We start from the raw sequence: 12,683 nt of genomic DNA, 5'->3' as shown, positions 1-12,683 counted from the left end.
TCAGCATCCCTTTGACTGGGACTTCTTGGAAGGATGCTGGAATTTATGAGTATTCTCTAGTTAGAGAGAACCAAGCTAGCTAACACTCTCAATAAAGAGATAAGAAACAGAAAGAAGATGAGCTCAAACAAATCCCACCTGTTCAAGGTTTAAACAAATAGGGCAAGGTGATACTAGACAGTCGAAACCTTCAACCAAAAGCATGAAGCCTTCTTGAAGGTAGGGAACTTTCTTCCTTTCATTTTTGACTTTATATCTCCTGCTCTTTGACATGTGCTTGCTAAAATGAGCCAGGACAAAGCCTAAACTTGAATTTATTATGATCCATTTCATGGGAAAAGTAGTACACATAAGATATGCTCTGATGAAGTACAGACTGCCAAGTTTTAAAGGCTATAGAATATTAATACCTGTTGGTTGGTAATACCTGTTGGTAATCCAACATTCCATCTGAGAAGTTAGCCTGGGGTACCTACATTATGGTCCTTCTATCATGCACAGGCAGGAAGAGACTCCAGATATCCAAAGGCACCATTCACCATTGGAGAATAGGTAATAATACTTACCAATTCACAGGCAACATAAATAAAACACTGAGAACCATAACTCAAGATTACCTCCTTTAGGATCCTGAAATTTAATAAGCTTTAAAAAATACAAAACAAAACCTGTTAACAGTAATCTAATTTAGTCCTTTGCATTATTAGTTCACAAAACCTCTCTAAATATGAAAGGATTAATAAGGGTAGAGAAATGAGGAAGGACACACCAGTGTAAAATGATACTTTTAATAAAGCATGGGAAAGCAGATGATTTCACAGATCATTGGAAATCCCCATTTTTACAAAATGAAATCAGCACACAGTGGGTACAGTCTCTCACACTGCAGATATCTATTTGTAGCCTGGAGTGTTTGGGGTCATTAACAAGAACACTATGTTATTGTGAAACCAAATAAAGATGATGTGTAATAATTCCTGCTGGATAGAGGATCCAAAATAATAGAAGTGCCACATTTTGGAACTATATTTTGGTCACAATATTTTACCCTACTTGTCAATGTGCCCAAGTCCTCCATTGTGCCCTAATTACTTTCAGAGAGAGAAATGTCACCTTAATTAATGACCAAACTGAATTATTTACTTTTCCAGTAATGCAACCTTTAAAAAAAATCACAAACTAAAGTAATATGAAGTGTTCTATTCTCTTCTGGTAAAAAAGGCTTGTTTGTTTTTTGGCATCTATATTACTTCTGAGTGGAGAAAGGAAGAAGAAATACCCTCTACCTCAGTATTCTCTTCTCTAGCAAGGAGAACTGGTGAGAATAAAGTATGTTATACAGGTTGCTTTGACAAGAGAAAATAGGTAAAGTGAAAAGACTCTGAAATATTTACTCCTTGGTGTAAGTCATGGAACAACAAATGTTGATCACAAGTCACGTAGAACAATGTTGGTACCCCAACATTCTATCTGAGAAATTGGCCTGGGTACCTACATTGTGGTCCTTCTATCATGCACAGGCAGGAAGAGACTCCAGACATCCAAAGGCACCATCCACCACGGGAGGAGCACATATTCCCTATGAATTGTACAAGTCATCATATAGCAAATGTTAAAAACAAATTACTAAGATTTACAAACCTTTTTTGTTTCCTTAACAATTCTTCTTGTTTAGAAAACAAACTCTGCACACTTTATTTAAAAACAAAAATACAAAAAAAACCCTAGCTTTTTAGATTTGTGATGTACCCTTTCTTCTCTACTACTTTTATAAAACATTGCAAATATCTACCAAAATTAAATTTTAAAAAGTAAACACGTATTTGAACTGTTTCGTGAAAGTTTCTTGCTTCCCCAAACACAGGCCATCTGACACAATGTATTTCCGATCATCCAGATATCAACGGTACATCTTTTCTGAAGGGGGATAGAAAACTGGGCCATCTTCACAGACAGAGAGCCCATGACTCATGTAAGTCTCATCAGTCAACAAAGCATCTTGCAGGAAGGGGGAGTATACCTCTGGCTCAGTACAATTTCTCAAATGTAGGTCTTTGGTGAAACAGAATTCAATTTGACCAAGAGTTTGTACTTCTTCTTCCTAGAAATTAAAAAAAAAATTTCTTTTCAGAAAACATGTCCTTGTTTTTCTTCCCCTCCCTCCCCCAAAAAATCATATGGAATCCCTAGAAGCAGCATGGTACAGTGGAGAGGTCACTGGACTTGGAAGCAGAATGATCTGGTTTGAACACTTAATAACTGTGTGATCCTTCATGGTTGTATAACATCCCTTCCACTTCTAAATCTATGATCCCACGAATGTTAGACCTGAAGGAGACCTTAAAGATTATGCAGTTCGATTACTTGATTTTCAAGGTGAGGAAATAGACGCCAAGTGGCTAAGTGATTTCCAGAGTTACCAATGACCTCTTCACTGACAAATTCAACGGCCTTTTTTTTAACAATTAATTAATTTATTTTCAGTTTTCAACTTTCATTTCCACAAGATTTTGAGTTCCAAATTTTCTCCCCATCTCTCCCCTCTCCCCCACCCCAAGATGGCATACATTCTGTTTACCCCTTCCCCCTGTCTGCCCTCCCTTCTATCACCACCCCCCCATTCCCTTCCCCCTTACTTTCCTGTAGGGCAAGACAGATTTCTATACCCCACTGACCAATGGCCTTTTCTCAATCCTCATTCTTCGTGACCTCTCTTTAGCCTAACATATACCGTTAATCACCCTCTTCTCCCTGACACTCTCTTCCCTCTAGGTTTTTTTGGGACACCACTCTGCCCTGGTTCTCCTTATCAGATTGTTCCTGCTCAGTCTCCCTTGATGGATCTTCCTCCAGAGGTTTTAGGTCTCAGGCCCTCTTTTCTCCTCCCTCTATACAACTTCATTTGGTGATCTCAGCATCTCCCATGGACTTAATTACTATCTGTAGGCAGATGATCCTCAAATCTACCTATCCTGCTCCAAATTTTGCTGACCTCTACTCTCGCAATGCCACCTGCCTTTCTGACATCCTCAAACTGCACATCCAGTAGACAGTTTGTAAACTCAGTACGTCCACATCAGAACTCGTTGTTTTCCCCTCTATGCCTTTCCTCTGTCCTCCCTTCCCAATTACGGTAGAGGACACCACCATTCTCCCACGTTCACCATCTAGAAGTCAGCCTCTTATCCTCCCATAACCAGCATGTTGCCACGCTTTGCTTATCTCCTCTTTGCAACGTCTCCTCTGCAGATCTTCATCACCTCAAGCTGGGATTAATGCAATAGCCTGCTGGCTCGAGTCTCTCCCCACTCCAATTCATACCCCATTCGGCCACCAAAGTGATCTTCCTAAAACTCAGGTCACCTCCCTACTCAGTAAACTCCAGTGGCTCCCTATCGCCTCCAGGATCAAATATAAAACCCTCTGTTTGGCATTCAATGCCCTTCATAACCTAGGCTCCCCTTACCTTTCTAATCTTCTTATACTTTACTCTCTTTGATTCAGTGACCCTCCTCACTCTTCCAGGAACAAGACACTCTATCTCTTTATCTCTGAGCCTTTTCTCTAACTGTCCCCATGCCTGGAATTCTTTCTCTCTTCTCATCTCTGCCTATCCCTGGCTACCTTCTAAAGAAAATCCCATCTTCTACACAAAGTCTTTCCCAACCCCTATTACTTCTAGTGCCTATTTCTTATTTATCCTGTATATAGTTTATTTGTACAAATTTATTTGCTTTTTGTCTCTCTCATTAGATTGTGGACACCTCGAGGGCAGGAGCTGTCCTTTGCTTCTTCTTGTCTCTCCAGCACTTAGCACAGGGCCTGGCACATAGTAAACACAGTAAATGTTTACTGACTGACATTCCCAAATTATTCAGCTACTTGGTGGCAGAACCAGAAGTAGAACCTACATCTCGCTAATGACAAATCCTCTTCATTTTTTACTATTACTACTTGGTTGTAAAATGTGTAGAGATCATCCACTAAAGCCTCATCCTGATGCGTCCAAAGTTATACCTGCAAAGAATCTGGGCAGGTCCTAAATCAAGCTGGAAGAACATCTATCAATATGGTGCCTGACCTTCAAGGACTACCCTGGGCAAGTGGAGAGAGGCTCATCACCAGAAGGCAGCCAATGGTTTGGGGGGTGAGGTTAGAGTGCAGATGTTGGCCTTTTTTTGAATAAATACAAAAGTTGAAGCACCAAAGCCATATTTTGAATTGAACTAAATTTTTATTTTTCTGGTTCATTAAAATCTTATCACAAAAAAGTAAAGTTTATATGCACATAAATACATTCAGCTAGGCACAGAAACACACAGACACACATACAATTTTTTTTTCTTGGACATATGATATGCAAGACCATGTAGCCAAACAAGCCCTTCGTGAAATATTTACTACTCAAATTACTTGGGAAATCAGGATTCTAGTTTGATGCCATGTAATATTTATGAGGAAGAAAAGATATTAAACCCACCATCAAACCACTCCCCCTTCTAAAATGAAAGCTTTTAAAAATCAAATGCAAAAGCACTTGTTATTTGACTTACTTCACACATTAGAAGGAGATGCTTAGCAAATCATATCCACTAAGGAACTTCTCTTTCTTTGATCATAAATGGTATTCTTGACTTAGGAGAATTCTTTTTTTATCCTACTAAAGACCTTTGTCATCTTAACCTCTAAAAAAGGTAATGCCCACAATCATACCCAGGAAGGGGAACCTCAAAGATTCTATTTTCACTTTGACTTATCAGTGAGGCCTTGGGCCATGGACTTAATTTGTCAAATTTGCAGAACATCCTTGGGAAGAGAAACAACAGAACTTAGTGCCTAGCTGTGGGGGGAAAGAGACAAAATTGTAAGCTCCCTCCCAGAAGTCGGGGTGGGGTGCTCTTTCGCCACTGTCCTTCCCCTTTTTATACCCTGAACAGGAGCAGCCCTGTGCTGTTATGCTGGAATCTTTCTCTGTCCAGAATCATCAATTAAGGAAGCCTTTTCAGGTACCCTAGCTTCAGGTGCAGTTCAGGTCCCAAAGTATAATAAGTCCCAGTTACAGCTCTATATACTATATAGAACATATACCAGTATAAACTAATATATATCAATATATACCTATATGCATAAGTAATACAAATGTATCAGTATATACAAATATATCAATGTATGTATATATATTAGTATATCCATATATAGTACATACACACAATATATTTATATACTGTGAAATTATATAGATATAGATATATGAGAGGGGGAATAATATGCCGGGCCAGGAATTGGAAAAGATTCTAATTCCATTTTCATTAACTTATCAGTGAGACCTTGGACCATGGACTTAATTTCTGCAAATCTGTTTCTTCATCAATAAAATCAGGACAATTATATTTGCCCTTCCTTCCAGGAAGCTAAAAAGTAATAACATACGTGAAACTACTTTTAAAAGTACAAAACTATAGACCTGCATGGCAACTGTTGCTACATGTGTTTTAAGCAATTATTGCCATTAAAAAGGAGAACCTTGTTTCCTCAAGCCATTATTTATCATCTTAATACAGAATGTAGGAGGTTTTTGGAAAATATTTTTGTATTTTAAAACTTCAGTAACTTAGGTTGAAATAGAATAGAAATAATCTACTTACTAGATATTTAAAGTAAGGGAAAATTAAGGCAATATAAAACCAAAAGATGTCAATAGAATCAGTTTTGAAAACATTTAAAAACAAATGTATTATGGTTTAGTGGTGTCAATTTTATATAACAGCTTGTCTTAGTTCAGTTCCTGTGGGAAACCAAAACTTCCTAACCCAGATGAGAGGGTACATCTGTCTCAGAGACATAGCAAAACTGAAAACCACACAACTGTGGGGGAAAAAGTACTATTTGCAACTTATCAATTGTCACTTTCATTCCTCTAATGTCTAAGAATTAAAGGTTAAAATTAAAAGTTTAGCAGCTTAAAACTGCAGATGTCTTCCAATGACTAGGGTTGATCCCTGGTTGATGGTTCTCCCATTCCAACCCTTCTTTAAGGAGTTCTATATCCTTCTGAGTGGGAGAAGAGACTAATGAAACTTTTCACCAGCATAGTAGGGGAAGAGAAATTACTTTTTTAAAACATACACCCCACCCCACCCCCACTCCTCTGTTCCTGAGAACTTTACAGGAGTGACTAAGCTGAAAAAAATATGGCTTAATGTTCTTTAGTCTCCAAAGGAGTGTTATGTAGCTCAACGAAAGAGTCAACATGGTTTTCCATTGTAGAGATGAAAAAGAGGAAAAAACAACATATTCTACCTGTTCTGGTGGAAGGCACTGAATTTTTGGTATTACTCCATACACGCTTGTAAGGGCATTCTTAATGTCTGCAAGCTGAAATTAAATAAATCATTAGAGTTAATGTAACTATTTACATTCTTTGGATTCAGACCGATTTGACTCTGAAATTCCTCATCATACTGTAGCATGAATTGCATGTCTATGAGACATACATACAATTATCATCAATGACAGGATAAACAGACCTTCATCTCAAATCAATTACTGTTTATTAAAGTGTCTACCATGTGCCTAGAACTGTGCTTGCTGCTTAGCTTACAAAAGGGAAAATGAACCACAGTTTCTTTGATCAAAAAAGAACACAGATAAATACCAGCTTTACTAGACTCTCTCACCATCTAAGTGTCGTTACTGTGTCTTTTAGGAGGATTTAATAAACTGAGGCTGAATGGCTTGGTTGCTTGATTTATTAATGAGAGATCTTGCCATTTTAGCAATTGATGTGGAAATATCAGAACATATTCCTTTTTTCCTTAGAATCTGGCATGATGAGAGTGAGTAAGGAAAATGCACTAAATGTGATCAACCTCAAACCTTTGTTCCAAGTATAATATGACCCAGAATGTGAGTAAAGTAAAGGAGAGATCTTGTACTTTAGGAAAAACATAAGGATAGAAAAAAAAACACTTAGTGAGGAGTATTAGGGAAACACACATGGAGTGGGTGGTACTTCAGCTGACCCTCCAAGGAGGGGAAGGCTTTTTGACAAGTGGCAATGAAGAAGTGTATGCCAGACAAGCGCACAGAGGTGGGAGATAGCAGGCCAAGGAGAGAGAACAATTACACTTGACCATAACTTCTAACAAAGACAACTAGAATTTATATAGTGCCCACTACGTGCTAGGCACTGCGCGAAACACTATTAAAATATTATTTCAATTGATCTTCGCAACAACTCTGAGTGGTAGGCGTTGTTATTATACCTGTTTTACAGATGATAAAATTGAGGCAAACAGAGGTAACGTGACCTTTCCAAGGTTACACAGTTAGTATGGGGCTGATTTTGACCTCAGCTTCTTCCTGAGACCAAGTACTCTATCCACTGTGCCACCAAGCTGCCTGGTTATGATGAGGAAAGAGGAAGGCAAAGAAATTAAAGGGATTCTAGAAGGGAAAGTATTTACATCCTCAACCATCACTGTCCCAAGGATCAATGTATCAGGGACTTGTCTTCCCAGAAAAGTCTCACAAGTTCAGTTTCTCACTCTTTCCTCAAGCCCATCCTGCTGCTCTGCCACAAATCATTGCTGCTAATTCTGCTTCCGTTGCCTCCTTTTCCCCCACCCTACAACCAGGAAGCCTCTCTCATTCCTACAAGCTCTCTTCCCTTCCTCCCATATTTCTGGCATCCTAACCTCCTAACTGCAGAGTCAGGGAATATCAAAGGTGGTGAGGACTTTAGAGACTAGCTAATCCAGGATGCACATGAACAAACATCCCCTCTGAAACATTATCACCACAGGCCTCTGCTGTACAACTCAGAGTGAATGAGATGCTACTGCATTTGGGGCAGCCCACCAGATCTAGCCAGTAGGGAGTTTTTCCTCATATCAAGCCCGAATCAACCTATCAGCAGGTTTTGTTTCTAGTTTTATCCTCAAGGACCAAGCAAAATAAATCTAATCCCTTTTCAGCACGACAAGCTTTTCAAATATTTGAAGATACGTATCAAGGACTCCCAAAATCTTCTCCTGGCTAAACAGCCCTAGCTCTTTCAAACAATACTATATTTTGGTGCTCAAATCTTAATATAGTACTCAAAATGTGGCTTGACCAGAGTGTAGTAAAACAGCAGCATTACTTCCTTCATTCTGGATACCGTGCCTCTCTCTTAATGCAGCCTAAAATCACTTTTTTTTTTGGATGCCATGTCCCTCTGTTAACTTGTGTTGAACTTTCAGCCTACACACACACACACACACACACACACGCACGCACGCACACACACACACGCTCACACACCTTGTATCTTCAAATCCCATCTTTGCTCCTTACTCCCTGTATCACCTTGATCAAATCACTTAAAATTTCTGAGCCTGTTTCCTCATCTATAACATAAGAGGGCTGGACTCAATGGCCTTTGGGTTCTTTTCTAGTTCTGCAGCTATGATCCTATGATCCCACAAATCCAATCAATCATCCAGTCTTGTCAATTTTATCCACTCCCTTCTCTCTACTCAAACAACCCCCTTGCTAGGTCAGGCCCACATCACCTCTCTCCTGGACTACTGAAATAACTCCCTAATTGGGTTCCCCCTGCCAGGGAATTGATCTTCCACTGATCTGCCAAGGGGATCATTCTATAGCACACATCTGACCATGTTGCTACCTTGCTCGGGATGCTGTTCTGGCTGCCTATTACCTGTAGGATCTCACACAAACTCCTCTATCTAGACTTTAAGGTCCTTCACCACTTGGCACCATCCTACTTTTTCAGCCTTATTAGATATCATTTCCCCTTCATCCACTTGCCTATTCAGCTAAAATGGCCTTCCGGCTGTTCCACACCCATGCCCCCACATACCCACCCACACCTATATTCATCCCCCTATTTGATCTCTTGCTTCTAATTTTTTGCACAGGTTACCTCCTTTCCTTGAAATACACTCCTTTCTTACTTCTGCCTCTGAGAATGAAGTTATCTTCAAAGCTCAGCTCAAACACCACTTCCTCTACCAGACCTTTCCTGGCTTTCTTCCCTCCCACCCCTAGCTCTTAGCGTCTCCCTCAAAAATGCCTGGTACTTATTTTAACATATATTTATTTTGCATATGTAAATTACTTGATGGAATGGACTTTCACTTTTGTCTTTCTGTCCCCATCATCTCTCTCAATGCCTGCTACGTAGGTATTTAATAAATGCTTATCAATTAACTCACTGAAGATTTGTTACTTAAGCTGTTTGCCTCAGTTTCCTCATCTGTAAAACGGGGATAATAGCACCTACCTCCCAGGGTTGTTGTGAGGCTCAAATGAGATTAGAATTCTAAAATGCTTGGCACACTGCCTAGCACACAATAAGCCTTGTATAGATGTTAGCTGCGATGATGATGATGATGATGATGGTTATGGTGATGGTGTCTCCAGGTTCTGGACACAGGTACAGATCATAGTGGAAAGTCTTGTAAAGATCACAATCAGCAATACCCAGACAGAATCATTTAAAGGACAACCGCACTTCTTTTGTTTTTCACTGGACTGAGAATGTCAACTGGAATCCCTCCAATAGAAAGTAAGAAGGACTGTTTTCTATTTTGCATCCCCAGCACCTAGCATGACGTCTTGCACATGGAAGGCACTTGCTAATTACTTGCTGGATTGTACTGGAGTGGAATGTAGTTATAAATTGGAAGGCAACCACTAGAAATAAAGCCAAAAGAGCTGACTCATTTCACAAAGCTAAATAACTGTCAGAGTCTTTCCATCTAAGCCAGCGAAACCCTAGGAGTTAAATGTTTGTAATCACTGAATCATTTAGACAGTCTTGATTTTGTATTCAGCATCCACTGGAAAAGAAGCACTAAAAATGAAAATCTGCATGTAAACCTAAGAGGAGATAAAGGCTGGTTTGAGAGGAACAGCTCAGAAAACACAATTCTTGCTTGGTTAAGGCTGACATGGTTTTCGGGGCCGTTGGTCTCCTTACTTGGCGTGTTAGTTAACTATGAAGCTTAAAAGTCAGAAACTCACCTGGTAGTATGAGATAGATGGCTCTATCCCCAACTTCAGGAGCACACTAAAAAACAAAAACAAAACGACAGTGCTACACATCTTTAAAATTCAGATACATTTTCTTTTGTTTAATCAAAATATCTGCAAGACATACAAATAAAAACAGTCTAAAATAGATCATAAGAATTAGGGCTAGAAGATATAATAGATATAGTAGGGATAATCTAATCCAAGACATATTATAACTGAGGAAACTGAGGCCTGAAGACATAAAATGGGTTTTCCGTGGTCACAGAAGTAGCAAGTAGTTGGGCCCTGATGCACGCCTAGGGCCTGACTCCAGATCTAGCATTCTGCTAGACAATGAGACTGGTTTTTGCCTTTCTTTGTATCCCTAGTGCTTTGCATAATGCTTGGCACATAGTAGGCCCTTCATAAATGTTTACTGACTCAATCCTACACAAATAAATGCTCTTAATGGGACTGTTGTTGAGTTGTTTCAGTCCTGTGTCCGATTCTTCAAGACCCCATCTGGGGTTTTCTTGGCAAAGATACTGGAGGGGTTTGTCATTTCCTTCTCTAGCTCATTTTACAGATGGAGAAACTGAGGCAAACAAGGTTAAGTGACTTGCCCAGGGTCAGTCAGCTAGTATCTGAGGCCAAATTTGAACCAAGGCTGGAGCTCTATCCACTGCACCCACCCAGCTGTGAATGGGATTACTTTTTCTTTGAAATCACTTTATGAAGTGAACAAGACCTTTATGAAGAAACAAAACCTTTAAAAGTGCAGAAGAAATTATTTGCAATTTAAGATTTATTTAAGACAACCTCATTTGGTCAATGGTTGAAGTACCTTCAGTCTTGAAATATTTTCCAAAGCAGTAGGTTTTAGCCTGTTCTAAGAAATCTTATTAAAACACCATATAATTAATTTCTTCCCTGGACTATGGAGGTAGTCAACCATGGACTGTTTCATTGATTTCTCAGATTCATCATCCCAAAGAAAGTAATTTGCACATTTTCCATGAAGCCTTCCTCTGGCCACTCCAGCCCAGAGGGGTGCCTCTGCAACCTCCCCCCATGAATACTTACTGTCTGCGCCACTCATTTGACATTGACTGTCTGTGCTGCTTTGCCCACTTAGTTCACTCTGTATGCAGGTCTGATTCCCTTAGAGTAAAAGATACTCAAGGAAAGAGGACTGTGTGTCACACTTCGTGGAATCCCCCCACAACCAATAAAGTTTAACAAATATTGGGATAGCTAGGTGGTGCAGCTGACAGAGCGCCAACCCTGGAGTGAGGAGAACCTGAGTTTAAATCTAGTCTCAGATGCTTATTAGCTATGTGACTGGCCAAGTCATTTAACCATGAATGCCTTAAACGAATGAAGACTACACAAGAATTTTATATTCGTAGTCATGTGAAGTTATTTACAAAAAGGCAAATATTAATAGCTATGTTTTCTTTTCCTTCCTCCCTCTTTCTTTTCCTTCCTTCCTCTCTCCATCCTCCCTTCCTCTCTCCCTCTTTCCCTTCCTTCCTTCTATTCTCCCTCCCTTTCTTTCCACTACAGCTCAAAATTCCTACCCTCAAGTGTTCCACCAGCCTCAGCCTCCCTAGTAGCTGAGACTATAGGTAGGTATACCCATCTCCTCCTTACCCACACAGCTTTATTTTCCACAGTACCTCAATCACTTCCGGTAGTCAGTCACTCTGAGACAAACAGGATAGTATGGCAGAGGAAAGAACACTGAAGCTAGAGTCTAAAGACCTGGTTTTGAATCTTGGCTCTGCAATCTATTTAGCTGTGTTACCTTTGACAAATCCCTTCCCTTCTCTGGGCCTTATTTTCATCCCCCATCTGTAAAATGAAGAGGCTACATTTGAGTGGTATAATGGTTAGAGAGCCGCACCAAGAGTTGAGAAGAGCCAGGTTCAAATCGTGCCCCTGATATTCATTAGTTGTGTGATCTGATCAGGGGATGGTCACAACTCCCTTTTCTTCAGTTTCCTCGTCTGTGAAATGAGGGGACTGACCCAGATAGCCAATTGATCTACATCCTTTCCAGATCCAAATCTATAACACTGTTATCTAATGGACTCAGAGTTATGGTGCTTCTCTGATCACCCAACATGTATACAATGGATCAGAGTCTGTGAAACACGCAGGCTATAGCCACGTTTTTATATCTCTGGTACTTTCTGTCATAAATGTAATTTCATAACAAGGTCACTTCCCTAAGGGCTAAAAACACAATTCTACTTGGCTATCCTAATAGCCCGTATTAAAGCCAGGACAGTGAAAGAAGGCACTGTTCTTTCTGTCATCATCGGATACAGTCTGACCTAGGGTAAAGTGAGGGTCCCTCAGACACCTGTTCTGTTTTCTGCCTGTCTTTATCTCAGTTTTGAATGCAGGAGGGCATGTAAACGATGGAGGAGATGGTCTCTCCTCTTGAAATCAAGTAAAAATAAATAATCTCTCCTTGACCTTAGTTCAACTGACCAGGCTGGTCCTCAACTGTCAGATTTGCAGGGGACACAGCAAATGCAAGTGGCTTCTTAGCCCTTGATGCTTCTATTTTTCCCTCATTTCTAGCCCAGACAAGCATGCAAGGTTCTTAGTTCCTTTCATTATAAACGCTTTTATCATAGTGAAATGGTTTT

At 39.9% G+C, this 12,683-nt stretch overlaps 1 protein-coding gene across 1 annotated transcript in view; it reads right to left on the bottom strand.

Moving 5' to 3' along the window:
- Nucleotides 1-772: 772 nt before the first annotated feature.
- RNASET2 (ribonuclease T2) overlaps nt 773-12,683 on the bottom strand; it is a 72,691-nt gene continuing 60,780 nt past the window's right edge. The window contains exons 11-13 of the mRNA XM_036768214.1: nt 10,033-10,078; nt 6,301-6,375; nt 773-2,101 (exon numbers count right to left, since the gene is read on the bottom strand). Of these exons, the coding sequence (XP_036624109.1) occupies nt 1,901-2,101; nt 6,301-6,375; nt 10,033-10,078 (322 nt within the window). The 3' untranslated portion in view covers nt 773-1,900. The remainder of the gene's footprint in view (nt 2,102-6,300; nt 6,376-10,032; nt 10,079-12,683) is intronic.

Source organism: Trichosurus vulpecula, chromosome 7, assembly GCF_011100635.1.
Source record: "Trichosurus vulpecula isolate mTriVul1 chromosome 7, mTriVul1.pri, whole genome shotgun sequence".
Classification (NCBI taxonomy): domain Eukaryota; kingdom Metazoa; phylum Chordata; class Mammalia; order Diprotodontia; family Phalangeridae; genus Trichosurus; species Trichosurus vulpecula.
This window is presented reverse-complemented; position numbering and strand designations above follow the sequence as displayed.